At 34.8% G+C, this 18682-nt stretch overlaps 1 protein-coding gene across 1 annotated transcript in view; it reads left to right on the top strand.

The window, feature by feature from the left end:
* Positions 1-18682, top strand: part of IMMP2L (inner mitochondrial membrane peptidase subunit 2) — an 867877-nt gene that overhangs the window by 644371 nt on the left and 204824 nt on the right. Inside the window, exon 6 of the mRNA XM_044919891.1 lies at positions 18002-18104. Coding sequence (XP_044775826.1) covers positions 18002-18104 — 103 coding nt within the window. The remainder of the gene's footprint in view (positions 1-18001; positions 18105-18682) is intronic.

Genomic DNA, 18682 nt, shown 5'->3' with positions numbered 1-18682 from the left:
ATGGTCTGTATCTATTTTTTGCTCAGTTTTGTATCCCAGCGTGTGGTACCTACAAGGTACTGAGTAAATGTTTATTAAATGAAGTGAAGTGAGAATTTAAATTTCACTTGTGAATCCAGTTATTTTACTACTCCATAGATACAGCTTTCTGTAACATTGTTATCCCCGTTCTCTAAGCCCTCTAATACACAAAAAATCCAAATACATGTGAAAAAGCTTTTAAGCGTAAATAGTTGAAAACAGGGCTTTGGTAGTTACATAATCACCTATCTAGCCAAATATTAATTTTTGTCTTTTACACAATAAAGATGGTGTATTGACAGTTTTTGAAAGAGAGGGTACCTTTCTCACTCTGTGTGATTCTGGAAACCTTAAATACATCTTAAGTATCAATATTTGCCTGATTCCAGGGAATACTATACACAGAAATATCTGAAACATCCTCAAAGCCTTTTACATTTCAATAGAAGGAGCATAATGCTTTTACTACTCGACTTTGTTGTACAGAGTTTTCTCAGTAGAGTGAACACTAAATCAGTTATCCAGCAAGTTCATATTAAAGGAAAGATGTTCAAAGAATTATTCCACAAGACTTCTCATACCTGGATCTTCAAAGAATGACTGTATGGTTTAGTGATACTAAACTATAAATAATTTTGAAGGGGAGAGGGAAGTTTGATGGCTTAATAAGAAAGGGGTCAGTTCACTCTGGACACTGCGGTTGCTAGATGCAGAGCTACTGTTTCTAAGGATAAGGCTTTTTCTCCTTTTGTAGCCGATTTTGTGAATTTCTTAGAAATATCTGCTTTGACTTTCTTACTACTTTCCTGAGGATACCCATAAACCAAAACAGAGGTAATGTTTGAATGCAGCTGCATAGAAGAGAGCACACATGATCAACCTCCTCCCTCTCCCTCGTGAGCCACATCCAATCAAGAAGCAGCTGCTGTCAGTTCTGCCACTGGAGCCTCTTGACGCTTAACTATCTCTCCATCCTGGGGGTGTCCATGTTCAGCACCAATAACCTCCTAAGCATTCTCCCACTTTGGGGTTTGCTCCTCCCCAACCCCTTAGCCCCTTCCTCTCACTGTTGGCATTGTTCCTTCTGAAATACAACTCTGATTGCTCTATCATTTAAAACCTTTAAATGGCCCATAACAACAACAACAACAACAACAACAACAACAAATTAATATAAAAATTGTATTACATGGCAGCACTGTTCAAAGCACTTTACATATATTAAGTCATGACCGTGTCCTGGGACAGTAAATCTAGAAATTGTTACTTGTTATCACTTTCATATATAATAAAGTTGATGTTGATTGAGTACCTGTTTGGACCAGCACATATTTTACAATATTAACTCATCTAATCCTAACAACACCTCATGAGTAACAAATTTTATTTATTTTTTAATTGTGGAAACTGACTCACTAAATAAGGGTTAAGTAACTTGCCCAAGGTGACGTGGCTAATAAGTGGAGAGACAGCATTCAAACCCAGGCAGACAAGCTGCAGAGTCCATGTTCCGAAGCCCCGATCAGACAGACCGCCTTTCCAAATAAGCTCCCTGATTTGAGCATCTCTCTCACAGTGCTCGTTGGCTTTTCTTTCCAACCACAGTTCTTGTTGGCGTTGCATTCTCCTGTCTTCTATTCTGTTACACTGAACCAAACAGATGCTCTTGTAAACGAATCCTTCTCCTGGACCACCTTGATTCACTCAAGCTCTTCATTGCTTCTGTAAAACATTTGTCTGAGGTTATGACCTAGTATGTTCACAGCTGAAACGTTACACCCTAGTAATACTGTGGATTCCTCTTCCCACCCGCTAAAATGTGCAGCCTAAAGAAATCAGTTGTGGTGATTCCCAGACATATTTATGCTAGTTGTACCTACTATGGTACACATTTACTTGAATTATTATACGAATTGATGAAATATGAATAAGAAAAAAAAGTCAAATGTCTTGGAAGACAAATGTACAATGAGTTTTCTTTTTTAAATAGCTATCATGTGTGGTCAGACAACTGTGAATGCCTGGGAAAAATTTGTAAAAGCCTAGAACTCTTTATTCAGATTTTGTCACAAATATCATTTTTAAGTTTTCATTCCAACACAAAGAAGCTAAAACTGGGAATTCTAAACAGTGTTGTATGAATACAGTTTAGAAAAGACTTATCAGAGCTTCAACTTCTGAGCTTCAACCCAAAGAGAAGGACTTCTTATCTCAAGAGATTGAATTAATTGAGCATTATATGTTTCATAATACAATGATATAATTAAATGAATGTGTGAGGGGTGCTTGGATGGCTCGGTCGGTTAAGTGTCTACCTCTTGATTTTGGCTCAGGTCATGATCTCAGGGTCATGCAATGGGGCCGCGTGTGGGGCTCTGCACCGGGTGTGGAGCCTGCTTAATATTCTCTCTCTCCCTGTCCCTCAGCCCATCCTGCACTTGCAGGGGATCTCTCTCTCTCTAAAAAAAAAAAAAAAAAAGTCTAATTAATGTATGATTTTTTTAGGATAATTCCATGCCTTGCCAACTTAAAAAAATATCAATCTGACAAATATCAATCTGGATTGTGTTGGACAAGAGGATTTCTAATGTCTTTGAAATACGACACTATACTTACCTTCACACTGACATCCTAGCCAAACCACAGAACTCAGGGTTCTTCCAGTATTTACCTATGAGGCACTTTCTGATGTCTCATTTTCTGCCTTTGAACGTGCTTCCCTTTTGCCTAAAATGCCTTTCCCTAACCTTCTTTTTGCTAACTGATTCATCTGTTGGGTTTAGATATTACCTAGTCTGCAATATCTTCCCAGACATTTCAAGATGGGCTGTATATTCCTCTAAATATCTATTAGGAACAACTACCCAGACAAAATATATTATAATTAAAAATTTGGAGGAAATGAATGTATTCAGCCTTTTTTTACTTTTTTTTTTCCCTTATGGGGAAGACATGATAGGACAGTTTTTAAAAATAAAGAAAAGTAATAATTAAAATTTTCTGATCCTAATATTCTATCCAAAACAAATCTACAGGGCAATCACAGACGTGACCATGACTTAAAGATTAATAATATTATGGTGCTGGGGATAGAACTCATATGACAAAGGAATCATGCAAAATTTTGACTTGAGAATGATGAGCTCCAAAACATTTTTTTTAAGGTATTGTGGTCAGTCTGATTATTTGTAAAAGGAAAAGCTGTTAGTAATAGTTGTGCAACTGCAAAGCAGGTTACAAAATATGATACATAACTAACTATCAGTAAACAGCAAAGTAGGGTTTAGGTGGATGTAGTGGTTTCCATGGTAAGCCTACTTCATCTAATCAAAGTGATATTTTGTAATCATGAAGAGGATATAATTATAAGCATTTATTATCTAAGTGGGATGATTTTTGATAAGGGTGAAACAGGATTGCTTTTATTAGAATGAGATAGAAATACAATCAGAAGATATGAAGATTATGTTAATTATGTGGATCTGGTGCTTAAGAGAGAACATATGCTTCTCTTGGACTCACTTTCATTGGTGAATAGCCATTTAACCTACGATATGCTAGAGCTGTGAAGCTGAAGTACTTAAGTGTTGTGCTTCCCTGGCGATCTGTCTATATAGCAAGCCCCCCAAACAAGGGGGTGAGATGAACCCAATTAGGTCTCAATAAGAACCATCACCCCAAAGTGAAGTGGCCGCACATCATGTACACTGAAATATTGTCTCTATAATCAGTAGGAGCCTGGTATGTGCAGAAAGCAAGGACTCCACTATGGAGGAGATTAGTGGATTTGAATGTATCTGGAAGAATGGTTTTCACTGGCAGCTGAACATTCAGCTGTGTCCATTTTGCCCTGGGCTGCTAGTCCTATGAAGATAATTTTGTGTGACAAGGTCTTGTCACTTTTTATTAACATCCTTCAAGTGTCCCCCATTGCCTACAAAATAGAGTATGTACTTCTTAGATTGATACTTAAGTTTCTCTACAGTCAGTCCATCCCCATCTTACCATGTACATTTGCTAGCTTCCACTAAACTGCATTCCAGCCTAACCAAAGAATTCAGGGTTTTTCTAACATGAATCCTTGATACACTTTATCATCTACATGCTTTTAGTCACATTTTATACCGCTCATGCCCATATTCATATTTTTCTAATTTCCCAGATCAGGATCAGCTCAGTCAGAATTAATCTTTTTCTTAAAGGAGGGTACAGTAGTCATTAAGTGCACAGGCTTTGTGTATCTGGGTTCAAATCCTTTACTATTTTCTTTATTTGACAAAGCCTACATTACTGTCATTTACTATACTACCTGGTCCATAATAAGTACTCAGTAAATAGTACTTTATCATCATCATCTTCATTATATCTCACATCCAGCATTTATCATGTTCTGCTTTGTGTTGTAATTTCTATGTACATCATCCTTTGCTCTATATTATGTTTCTTGATGTCAGAGGCTTTGCCATACTTAACTTTTTAATCTTCCTGAACACACTTTGATCAAATTAGTTTACAAAGTCCATAAAATGAATCCATTCAGATGCTGATGCCAATTACCTAATTCTATACTTTATACATTTTGAGTTATTTTAGTTTATAATTATAAATTAATAACATTTCTATAAACTATAAGCCATTAATTTTTTTTCAATGATTCCTTTTACTATCTGGTATGTTACTGAGGCAATTTCCTATCTAAAAATCTAAGGCAAAATGATCTTCACTTATCAAGATGGCAACCGATAGCCTTCTTAAATAATTACCTTATATTCAATACCTATACATATGTTTGATTCAAATTCCCTAAAAAAATTAACTTGTAAATGAAGCTTCCATCAATGTGAGTAAAATGCCCATAAGGAAGACAATAATGAGAAGCTTTAAAATTTGGTATTCATCATTTTGATTTTTAAAGATCAATTATCACAAACTAAGTCAATTACTGTTGAGAAACTCATCTCTCCAGGTCTCAAATTTCTTATCTGTAAAATGACTGTGTTGTTTGAAGGTATAAAATCCTTTTCAGTTCAAGATACTATATGATGCTATTGTCAAAAATGAGGAAGAGAGTGACCTTATTTTTTTATAGTATTATAGAGGGCTACTACCAGAATTCGCACTCATCCATTTAGTCAATATATACTTATTGAGCACCTATCGAGAATACAGACAGGCACTTCCTAATTCCTAACTTTAGGAATTAGGAAGACAGTGTTGAACAAGACATTTAAAGTCTCTGCCTCCTTAGAATTTACAGTCAAGTCCAGAAGATAGACAAAAATCAAGTAAACCATGAGACAGATTATAAAGCCAGGGAACAGATAGTGCTATGAAGAAAAGTACGCTAAGGGGTAGAGGGTGACGAGGAGCTATTTAGATACAAGAATTAAACAGGAACACAGAATGCAAAGAACATTTCGTGCAGAGGATAGCAAGTGCAGAAAAGGGCCAGAGTCAAGAGGTCTCATGGTGTGTTGAAGGAACATCGAAGAGGCTAGTGTGGATGAGGTAAAATGAGCAAGAGGAGTTGAGGCTGAAGGTGTAGTGAAGGAACAGATCCTGTAAAGCAGTGATTCCCAGAGGGGTCAGTTTTGTGCCCCCACACCCATCCTGGAGATATTTGGCAATGCTTGGTGACGTTTTTGGTTGTCAAAACTGCGAAGGGGATGCTATTGCTATTGACATCTAGTGAACAGGAGCCAGGGTTGTTACCTAACATCCTAAATTACACAGGATAGCTCCTCTTGACTAAGAATTTTCTGGCTCAACCTATCTAGAGTGCCAAGACTGGGAATCTTGGATGTAAGGGCTTGTAGGTTCACAGTAAGCAATTTGGATTTTATTCTGTGTGATGGGAAGCCATTGGAAACTTTTAAACAGGGCAGGAGTATGACACGATTAGACTTGTGTGGCGAATGACTAAAAATAGTGGAAAATAGAGACCTAAAAACCAGCGAGAAAGTGACTGCAGGAGTCCAGGAAGGAGATTAGCTATGGGTTTTCTCTCTGGTTTCAAGTTTTACATGGTGATTTATATTATTTAAAATTTTACTTTAAGAAGACAGCTGTTTGTCTACATAGCAGAATATCTAGAAGATGTGACTGTGGAGGACTGACTCCTCAATTTATATGACACAGCAATATGAGCAATCACATCTTTTCAAGATTCATGTTATCCACATGAATCTGATTTCTTACAAGTCAGACATTCCCCATTACAAACTCAGTGGATATAGAAGTCTATTTTATGCTGTTTAGTATTATTCTGGGTTATGTTAGAAGTTTAATAAGTTCTCATTAAAAGTGACTTCCTGTTCTTCCTATCTGAATTAAACAGTCCCTGAATTTTGTCTTCCATAATGGAAAAGTCAGGCTTATGCTCAAGAGCACATTTCTTGGAAGCTGAGAGGATTGCTCTCTACTTACTTGAGGCTTAGGTCATTGATAGCAAATATTCAAGGATAAGTATGAAACAAAATATCCCAGGAAGCTTTAGATAAGCTTTATGTTTACAACAAAACAACTCGGCATGCAGGCATTCTGATCCATAATTTCATTCATGCTCTATAGTCCAGAGTCTTCACTGGTCAGGACTGTGCCACCACGTCATAGTCCTATGTAGGGGGGGAAGAAAAACATCTTTTCTGACTTTCAAGCAATTCACTCACATGTTTACATGGTATTCTGGTATTCCAGACATTATAATATGGTTTTATAATACAGATTCATGTAGGCTGAAACAAGTAGGGCTTGAATTAACAAGATCTCCTATTCGGTACTTCCTAAAACCTATATTATTCATGTTTATATTTTATGAAGAGTAATCTGTAGCTGTCAAATGTGTAATCTAGTATGGTGACTTTTACGAAGTCATTATATTTTCTCTCTCTAATACTATTTGTTTGAATAAAACTGTTAAATAAAGATATATTAAGGAATATTTGGTTGGAAGAAATGATTGATGATTAAATGAATCCCTGCTGACATTAATTAGGTAGCGCTACTATTTTACAATATTGGTCATGTAAAAAGAAGGGTCTCAATTCAAATTTAACCAAATTCCAATTGCTTCTTGTGATGTAGTCGTATTTAGAAATGTTATTGGTGTGTAATTAAAACTTAAAAAAATGGTGATTTAAAAATTAATTACTAGTAATCAATTACTAGTGATTTAAAAATTAATTACTAGTAATTAATCCAAAGGCTCATTAATTTTGTTTGTAGGAAGTAAATAAAATAGCATACATTCCTTTTAATGTTAAAAGGAATATTCAGGCTGCAAGACTGAGATCAGAGCAAACAGATGGAAAATTGTTCGTATTTCCTCCAATATCTAAGGACCTTACATTAAAAAGCACTGAAATGTGTTTTTCCCCCTGTATAAATAGCATGTGGGAAAAACCTACTAAAGTAAATGATGAATGATACAGATACCCAGGAAATTATTTTGAGAGAGGACTTTGTAAACAAGTGCAACAATACCATTTATAATAAATACTGATTTTTTTGAAAAAATAAAACTATACATTACAAACCCACTATTTTATTTAAATTGGTTTGCTAAGAAGCTTTACATGGAATAATGATATCAGTCACTATTGGTACTCCTGATAAGATCCAGTTTAACAGTAGGTAAACTGATTATGGTGTTTAAACCTTTGGCATTTCATGGTTTTATCATTTTAGCAAAAACAAATTTGAAATATATGCAAGTTAGATACATTCTTACCTTTGGTATGTGGAATTATCTTTTCTATATTCAAATAGCTTATATAAATGTTTATAATTATGCTGTAACTCAATAATACATTTATCTACTTAAAAATTTTGACTTAATATGATCTAAGATAAGTTAATACTGTATGTATTATAATAGCATTTGGAATAGAAGAATAAGAAGAAATTAAGGAGAGTAAGAGAAAAAATTAATAATAATATCTTTAGAATGAAATAATTTAAATATGTTTAACTTTCCATCCTACTGTAATGACTGGAAGTCTTCATTTATAAAGTGGCTTATAAAATATTCCCCTTAATTTATGATGCTGTATTTCCAAGAAATAATGCACTAAGGAAAAGGAAATATTTTTTTCTGTAAGAGCATGGGATTTGAATTACATACTACCTTCTTTACCTGTTAGCTTTTATCTATCCCTTCTTCATATCTTGATTCAGATATTCATTATGCCTTTCCTGGCTATTTCAGACTAAAATAATACCATCCTTTGAACACCTATGCGGTTAGAAACATTTGACATTCGTTCATTTATTTATTCCTCCTTTCATAAATTATTTTCTTGCAGATGCTTCCAACTTGTTAAATTTCATCTATGGTAGTTTAGATTGTCATATGTATTTCACAGACTTTAGTTGCTTATGTTTGAATCATGGTAGAAGTTATAATTTTGGTAGTAGGGACAAGATCTTATTCTTTTCTGTGCCCTCATGCACACCCGTTATAGTGTTTCACGTAGTAGTCATTCAATAAAGTTTCTTTTCTTTTTTTTTTTTTAAGATTTTATTTATTTATTTGAGAGAGAGAGAGAGAGAGCACAAGAGGGGGGAGCAGGAGAGGGAGAAGGAAACTCCCCGCCGAGCAGGGAGCCTGATGTGGACTTGATCCCGGGACTCCAGGATCATGACCTGAGCCGCAGGCAGTCGCCCAACCAACTGAGCCACCCACACGCCCAAATGTTTGTTTCTAACAAGAGAGAAAAAGCAGAGTCCACATTCTCACAGAGTTGATAAGCTTATCCTCATAAACTAATCCTAACTCACAAGGTAACACAGCTTAAACTGCTACCTCATTGCTGGATTGATTAGCATAGCCTAAGTATGTATTACATATGTGGCCTGACCTAGCATGGATGGAATCTAATGTTTGATAAATGTTGATATATTTCTCAAGTTTTCACTAACAACTACAGTGATTTTTATGGACAGCCATAGATATTTTTAAGATGTATGTTTAACAGGAGAAAACATTCTATTAAGGAAATCCTATAATCTAAATTTAGAAAAAAAAAGTACATCAGGAATATTCACTAAAAAAATTCTTAGCTGTACTAAGAGCATTCATATTAAACTTACAAAATTAATTCTGCAACTTTATTGTGAAGATGTATAAACCTTACTTCTTGTTTAAATGAACTAAATAGATTTGCTCTAATCACCTAGCAACAATCTGCAGTCTATTTAGAGAATGACATTTCATTTTTTTTCCCACTGAAAAGATGTTAAGACCTATTCTTTGGAATCTCAATAGTTATGATCCGTGGTGCAATGGAAAGGAAATTATAGAATCTGGTTTATATAGTCTTTGCCCTGCCACTAACTAACTAGGCGACTTCACCTAAATGCTTTTTGCCTCTACTTTATGTATACCAAGAGGAGTTTTATTAGATCATTGCTGGTGTCTTTCCAACTGTGATCTTAAGAAATGTCCTCACTTACAGGTAGCTCTAAGTGATTCAACTTCTGAGAAATATTATCACCTAATTTTTTTAAATTCACCCTCTATTAATTACATACATTTATTATTTTTAATTACATGCCATTTCTAATTCAATGCAAGCTCCAAGGAAAGGAGTATTGAGTCTCCATACCTTAGCATTTTTATACTAAGCAAATATAACAATTGGTAGCATTTAAAGTTAGAAGAGAGAATGGGTATATTGAACAGTAGAAAAGCTTACCATGTTGTTACAGCAGAGATCTTTGGACTTTTTAGAATATTGACACTGACCATGGATTTTAATAAGCAAAATTTAACTCTATTCATTAAAGAGTTTTAAGCTCACTTCCCTGCTTAAAATACTTCTATAGGATAAAATAAACATCAGTGGTTTCATGATCGGGTCCCATAAACACTTTAATCTTGTCTCAGAGACCTGATCTCATTTTGTTTGAGTGCTAATGAATAGCTAATGAAGCTATTATTTTCCTGATTTATCATTTTATTATGTTTATCAAATTCTCTGTAGCCTTTTGTTTTATGTGTCTCTCTTATGAGCAGCATGTAGCTATAATTTTTACACAGTTGGACAATAATTTTTTTTCAATTAGCTATATTAGTTCATCTACTTTTATTATGATTAGTGATATATTTAAATACCATCTTATTTTGTGCTTTCTATTGATCCTGCCTTTTCTACTTACTTTTTAATTTTCTGCATTCTTTTGCATTAACTGAGATTTTTTTTAAATATTTATTTATTTTAGAGAGAGAGAGTATGCACGAGTCAGGGGGAGAGGCAGAGGGAGAGAATCTTCAAGCAGACTCCCCACTGAGTGTGGAACCTGGCTTGATCTCATGACACATGAGAGCACAACCTGAGCTGAACCAAGAGTCTGAAGCCTAACTTATTGAGCCATCCAGGCACCCCTGCATTAACTGGGATTTTTAAATTCTATTTTCGGTCTACTGGGTTGGGGAGTTATAGACTACATTTCCACTATGATTCCTAAAATTATTTAAATGCATACCAAACAAAGTCCAAAGATAATAAATATCTCTACTCTTCACTAGAAAAATCAAAAACCTTAGAAAAATTTATTTTCAATCACTTTCCCCCTTTTCTGCATGCTATTTGTATAAGTTGTCACGTGGTAGATAGAGCGAGAGAGTAGGGGTGGAGAGTGGGGGGAAGAAGAGAGATCGATTACTCTAGCTCTCTCTAGTCTCTTATAAGGGTACTAATCCTCTCATGGGGGGCCCTACCCTTCTGCCCTCATCTAAACTTATCTCCCAAAGGCCCCATCTCCGTGTGGGAGATAGGGCTTCAACATATGAATTCTGAGGGGACATAACTCAATCCATAGCACAAGGTAATTCAATTAAGAAAGAATAATCTTTTTAAAAAATGGGGTTAGAAAATTTGGATATCCATACGCAAAAAGAAAAGAAAGAAAGAAAAGAAAAACTAGAACTTTCTTTTGTACCATATTTTTTAAAAAGACCTAAAACTAGAAAGGTAGAGAGAAAAAAATAGAAAAAAAGCTTTGTGACTTTGGATTAGGCAAAGATTTCTTATGGCATAAAAAGCATATATTAGAAAAAAATTGCTAAGTAAACTTCATGAAAATTAAAAATGCTTGTTCTTTGAAGAAAACTGTTAAGAAAGTGAAAAAAACATGCCACAGATTAGGAGAAAATATTTACAAAAACATACATCTGATAAGAGTTATATCCAGATTATATAAAGAAGTTATACAACTCAATAATCAAAAGCAAACCACTGAATTTCATTTTTCAAAGCTTTAATAATTCACCAAGGAAGAAAGCAAATGACAAATGCATACTCAGAAATATTAGTCATTAGGGAAAAGACAGGTTAGCATATAGTTACCATATGACCCAACCATTTCAATTATAATACTTGTCCACATAAATATATATACTGAAATATTCATAGCTGCTTTGTTGATGATAGCCAAAAACTGGAAACAACCCAAGTGTCCACAAACTATTGCTTGACAAACCAACTGTATATCTATATATTATTAAGAAAAAAATGGTAGCAAATTTCTAGTACATGCAACATCATGAACTGATCTCAAAAGCATTAGATTACTTTAAACAAGCCAGAAATAAAAGAATACATATTGAAAGATATCATCTGTAGGAAAGTCTAGAAAGGCAAAACTGTAGTGATAGGAGCAGCTCAGCCCAGTAACCTGGAGCCAAGGATGTGAGTGAGGGCAGATGGGCCTGCTGGGGGCGTGAGGAAACATCGTTGGATAATTCGAGTGTTTTATATCTTGACCTAGTGATTATATGATTGTATAGATTGTTAAATCTCATTGAATTGTATACTTAAAGTGACTGGGTTATATTTCATGTAAATTATACCCTAGTATAGAAACTCTGCTGTTAGTTTAAAGATAACCTACCTTTTTTTTCTCTGGCAGCATCTCAAAAATTTGTGGAGGCAAGAGGGTCTTTAGGGTTCTACAAATTCATTACGTTGTATCAAGGTGTGATTTCTTCATACTTAACTTTTCTTGTGGTTGGTTCACTTTGCAGACTCTGAATTCATGCTTTCATCAATTCTGAAAAGTTCTCTACCACTATCTCTTCAAATATTGCCTTTCCTTGTTTTCTTTTATTCTTTTCCTTTGGGACTTGATTACACTTAGGTTACATTTCCTAGTAATGTTCTCTATGTCTGTTAACATCTTTATATTTTCTTTAATTTCTTTACCTCCCTGTTCTAAATTCTAAATAACTTTTTCTTTAGCTTTTAGGAATCTGCTTTTTGTCCACCTATTTAATTATATACAGTTGATCCCTGAATAACATGGATTTGACCTGGGTGGGTCCACTTGTATGTGGATTTCTTTTGATAAACATAGTATACTCCTATAAATTATTTTTTCTTCATTATGATTTTCCTAATAACATTTCCTTTTCTCTAGCTTACTCTGTTGTAGGAATACAGTATGGAATACATATAACATAGAAATAGGTGTGAGTTGACTGCTTATGTTATCAGAAAGGTTTCTGGTCAGTAGTAGCTATTAATAGTTAAGTTTTGGGAGAGTCAAAAATTTAATGAGGATTTTCTAATGCACTGGTGGGGAGCAGTCAGCACCCAACCCCCACATTGTTCAAGGGTCCACTGCATTTTAAAATTTAGAAGTTCTATTTGATTCTTTTTCAAATGTCTGTCCTTTAAAAATAGGGTAGTGTTTCTTGCTCATTTATTTTAAAAGTTCCCTTTTTAATTCTTTTTTTTTTTTTTTTTTTTTTAAAGATTTTTTTTATTTATTTGACAGAGAGAGACACAGCAAGAGAGGGAACACAAACAGGGGGAATGGGAGAGGGAGAAGCAGGCTCCCCGCAGAGCAGGGAGCCCGATGCGGGACTCGATCCCAGGACCCCGGGACCATGACCTGAGCTGAAGGCAGTCGCCCAACCAACTGAGCCACCCAGGCGCCCTCCCTTTTTAATTCTTAAAAAATATTTGAGTATGTATAATTTATATTCTATGTCTGATAAATCTAGTATTTTAAGTCCCTGGGGATCTAATTCTGCTGTTTATTGTTTGCCTTGACTCATTAATACTGGCTGTTTCCTTGTGAATTGTGTTATTTTGGATTATGAGCTCTTACTGGCTGGGACTTACCTATAGAAAACCTGAAAACTCTGAAATGAATGATTTTTCTTGAAGAGATACATATTTCCTTCTGCCAGATTCCTGGGGCCAATTAAAGTTAACTCTTAATTTTCCTGGACTACACAAGCAGTGTGAATTTGAACCCCAATCTCATCTGCGAGCAGGATGTGGATTCTCAAGGGAGAATTATTGTCTTTTCTAGATGCCAAAACTTGATAGACAAGTGTCCTTCTTGTTTTCCTTTCCTGATGGCAGATTATTTTTTTTCCTAGTCCAGTCTATCAGTGATGATGATGTTGAAAGAGATCTAGTTCCAATTCCTGATCTTGCTGAGTCCTGAGCCCTTGACATCTAGTCCCTTCAGGATAATGAAAACCAGGGTTCTAGGATCCAGGGAGTAGTAAACATATTCAGGGAAGCCACTACTTTGGACAATGAGAATAATCAATACTATTGTTTGAAAAATAAAGAAATAAAAATAAATCAATAAATCATGAATTATTAATACTAATCACCCAAGTTAAGAATGTATAAGTATTTGTGTGTGTATTTGGGAAATACTTTAAATATGAATTTGTTTCCCTCTTGTGGTATCAGGGCTTATATTGATAATTTTGTATTCAACTGATGACACTCAAAAGACTCAAATTTTTAAAAAAATGTTTTTCAAGGTCAAATAAAATTGAAGGCAATCATTCTTTATTCCATTTATAAAACCTAGTAACTTGTCTTGGTAATGCTAGTACTAAAAATGCCTCTTTGTAGACAGGTAGTTAAAATACCATACAAAACTCATTTTTGACTGTCAAACCAAAATTATTTGCAAGCCATAGATACATACAACCTTGTATGCTGACACCTTACTTAACTGTTAAATCACCTGAAAGATTATCTTGTCTTTCTTTTATGTGAATTCAGAAGCACAAAGCAATTTAAAATTCCTTCTCCAGAGGAATTCTATTAGGAGTATTATATTTCTTTGGCAGTCCTAAAAGGAACCAGCTTGATATTTTAACATCATATTTTTTAAAGCTACTTTGGGTTATTTTTTAAAAAGTTAGATTGAAACCTGAGAAATATGCACTAAGCAAATGGCATGAATTTTATCAGAGTTCTACAGCTCAAAGTGTTCTTTTACACCTGTCTGGTAGCAAGGTAAACCACTCCTATTAGCACTGTGACATTCAAAAATGCAAGTGATTAGTAAATGCAAGTGATTAATGCAACACAATCTATTTGTGTTTTCACCTACTACTCTCTGCATATTTAAATATGCCCAAAGAGATTGTGTTTTCACATATAAGTTTTAGAGTATCCCAGAAGGGCATATGAATAAAAAGAAAAAAAAAAGATTTATTGTAATATAAAAAATTGTCTATAGTCACAGTGCAACTATGGGGAAAAGAAATTATTGAAGCATAGCTCAGGTAATTTTAAGAGACTGATGCTAATAGATAGTGGAGGCTGAATACATTCTGAATTATGAAAAGAAAGAAAATAGTGGACAAAGGAAGACAATAGCAATAATAACTACCACTTATTGGGTTCTTACCATATATCAGAACTATACTGAGTGCTTAAAAACAGTCTCAACTATGCGAGAATCCATTTATCAAGTGTTTAATACATACCACTTTATTCATGGAACAACTGTTTGAGTTAGGTACCATTATTTGCTCTGTTCTCCAAATGAGAACACTGACAGAGTTGCATCAACTTTCCCAAGGTCACATGAACTTGAAAGTGTTCAGTCAGATAGAAAAGCCAAAATAGGCTGATTGCAGAGACTATGCTCTCTAGTAACCTCTCCAGTATATTCTCATTTAACTACTGATCTTCATCTCAACCCAGTTGGGGTATGTCTTATTCATCCTATTTTAAAGATAGGTAGATGGAGGTAGACACTAAGTAACTTGCACAAGATTCCTTATGAGTTCTAGTAGCAAGATTAGAACCGGTTCCAGACTCTGAACTTTCCACCCTATTATTCTGCCTTTGTTGCAGTATTTTTTATTCTTCAGTTATTCAGTCATTTGGTCATTTATTTAACAAATATTTGTTGAACACTTTGTACAATACTTTCTTCTGGGCTCTGGGGATACAAAGAAAGTGAAAAATAAAGTCAAATTTCCAAAGTTTACATTCTAGTTGTGGAGGGAGATAGGCAATAAACAAAAAAAAACAATAAGTGAATGTCAAGTGTTTGTAACTGCAATGAAGAAAAATAAAGTGATATAAGAGGCTAGAAAATGATGGGAAGATGGGTGTATTCAAATTTTTTAGATAAAATGGTCAATGTAAGGAAATGTGCAACTGTCACTGGTAATTTTATGATACTGTCATTTTCTTTCACAAGTATCTTGACTCCCTGGTTCATATGACATTGAAACTGAATCTGAGTTTTATATCATTCTTCTGGTTTCCAGAAGAATATGCGTGACTTAACATCTACCATTTCATTGCAGAGATGATTTTATGCTGGTTTATTTCATAATTCTGCTTGAAGAGACAAAATGAGTAATTGTTTTCTTTCTAACTATCAAAAATAACCAGCATAATAAGGTGAACCAATGTTTGGACTTAATAGGAAAGTGTGCCTTGCCAACAATTAGGAAAACGATCTTCTCCCATCATTAACACTTGATGTGGGATATTAGTTCTTCGAGGCAATCTCATGATAAAAGCAGTAGTGATGTCCAGAACTAATTGACAGATTTTAATTGAAGAACACTTATGTTACAGAGTATATGACGGTGAGATGTGCAAAAAAACTTGTTTTTGCTTTTCTTTAAAAAGCTCAAACTCTTCTTCCCAGTAGTAATTAAAAATAAACGGCAGTCATTAACTTACTGTGGGCTTCTAATGGCCACAACATTGCTTCCTTGCATGAATGATTTACTGATCTCAAGCAAAGTAATTCAACACCGAAGTTATCTTGAAAATTAAAAACCATTCTAGATAATGAATAGTTTCAATTTCTATAGCACCAATTTATGTGTAGTCTTTTCTTTTTAATGTATTCTTCTGCACACATACAACCTGCTAACTAACAAAAATGGTCTGAAAGGGACTCTACACCAAAGAATAGCTCACAAAGCTCAGTTTCTGTGCTTAATTCTATAGACTTAGAGGTGACGTTCACTCATTCATTCATTCAACCAGCATTTATTGAGAAGCTTTTTTAGGCTAAGCATTTTCCCAAATGCTTTGGGGAGTAAACAAAACAAAACAAAACAAAAAAACGGTCTCTGCCCTCAAAAGAATTTATTATTATAGAATTGGATAATATTTTATTCTGATCTTGTTCCTCTTATTAAATTGGTTGTATCATAATTTATTTAACCATTCCCATGTTGTAGAATATTTAGGAAATATATATATGTTATAAAAAGCCTGCATTTAAAAAAAAAAAAAGCTTGTGTTGAGGATGTGAGGGCGATCTGGCTGTGATATCTGTCACCCCATTGATTGCCAGGGTTGATTCAGCTGATCTGGCTGGCTAGGGGGGGCCCTTTCCTTCCTCACTGCTCCCTGTGCATCCCTCCTGACACGTGCTACTCTCTCTGTGGAAGAGGAGGCCCTTTCCCAATAGAGGAGGACTGTTCTTCGGTCAAGGGTATAGGAGTAGCTGCATTCCCCTGCTGAAACCTCCAAACGAGCTGCCCAGGTCCATTTGTAGAATGTAGGGTAGTCAAGCTTCCAAGACTCTGGACACATCCAAATAGGGCGCTGCGTGTGGCAGTCTGCCTTGCTTTAAAAAAAATGTTTGTGTTGAATACTCCTGATAATAAATATTTGTTTACATTTCTGATTATTTTTTTGGAATGGATTTCTACACAAAAGTATAATAACTAGGTCAAAGGCATGTACATTTTAGTCTCTTAACAAATTTGATGAAAATAAGTCCCAAATTGCAAATAGGAGAAAAAGTTTTATCATTTTATATTGCCACCAACACTATATGAGAGAGCCTTTTCTTATTCCGTTTCCTTGTCAACCTTAAGAATATACAATGTTCCTGGGGCACCTGGGTGGCTTGTCAGTTGAGCGTCTGACTTTTGATTTCGGCTCAGGTCATGATCTCTGGGTCCTGGGATGGAGCCCTGCATTGGGCTCCACACTCAGTGGGGAGTCTGCTTGAGGATTCTCTCTCTCATTTTCCCTTGCCCCTCCCACCTCCTCAAATAAATAAATAAATCTTTTAAAGAAAGGAGTATAGAATGTTCCACTAAATGTGTATCATTGATCATTAATCTTTGTCTTCCAAATTGTTACAAAGTTTCTCATTTTCAAGAATAATTTATGAAATAATATAATACTGATAAAACATTTTCAGCTAATATTGAGTTTAAATCTGACAAGGGATCATCCAGGGTTTTGTTGTTGTTATTTCTATGTATGCTGATTTTTAGAGTATTAAGAGGTTATGAAAAATGCTGTCTGTTGGTTTGAGAAGTTCGACTAAAAATATGAAGATTACAGTTGATCAAATTGAATATTGACATAAAAGCAAATGTCAGAAAATAAATAGATCTGTATTTTGTTAGAGCTTATTTCATAAAATACATACTTAGGATATTGAGAATTAAATATGGTAGTAAAACATTGTATTTAGTGCTACTGCATTATATTTTAGCACAAAATTCTTACCTAGAGAAAAGTGAAAAAAAATACTGTGCATAGGTTTTACAAGTCCTAACCCAATGTTACTTAAAAATGAAGTTACAGAGTAACTTCATGGTTCGCCTGTAATTATCTGTTGCATCTTTATAACAGCATTTTTGCCCTTTGTTTCTTTGTATGCTCAACTACTTGATCTTTCTGTTCTTATCTCAGTGGTTATGTATGCTCTTTATTTCTAGAACCATCGGCCACAAAAACCGGTATGTCAAAGTTCCCCGGGGTCACATCTGGGTTGAAGGTGATCATCATGGACACAGTTTTGACAGTAATTCTTTTGGGCCGGTAAGTCATGTTGTTGCATGCTAATAATTGGATGCATGTAGGAACAAAATTATGTCAGGTGGGTTATTCAGACAATCCAGCCAAGAATGATCGTGAATTGTAGAGTGAAGCAGTTTATATAAATATTATATAGATAATATAAGCTATCAAGGTGTGTGTGTGTGTGTTTCATAGAAAAGAACTTAGATCCTTTAATAAAGTACCAAAGATGGTTTCAGAGGGCTGACTAATCCCAGTAGGAAGGTCTAGTTATTTTCTCCACAGAAACACTTCATGCCTTATGTTTTCAGTTAGTGTTTAATAGATATAATGTGTAAAAAACCTATAAGCATCAGTTTTCTAAATCGTTTGTCAAAAATGCAAGTATGATGGAAATCATATTGGTAAGTCCCCCCAATTTTTTTTTAAAGTTTTTTTTTTAAGAGATTTTATTTATTTATTTATTTGAGAGAGAGAATGAGAGAGAGAGAGAGAGCACATGAGAGGGGGGAAGGTCAGAGGGAGAAGCAGACTCCCTGCTGAGCAGGGAGCCCGATGCGGGACTCGATCCCGGGACTCCAGGATCATGACCTGAGCCG

The sequence above is a fragment of the Neomonachus schauinslandi genome, chromosome 12, assembly GCF_002201575.2.
Source record: "Neomonachus schauinslandi chromosome 12, ASM220157v2, whole genome shotgun sequence".
NCBI classification, from domain to species: Eukaryota; Metazoa; Chordata; class Mammalia; order Carnivora; family Phocidae; genus Neomonachus; species Neomonachus schauinslandi.
The sequence above is the reverse complement of the archived record's forward strand: the minus strand, read 5'-3'. Positions and strand labels throughout refer to the sequence as shown.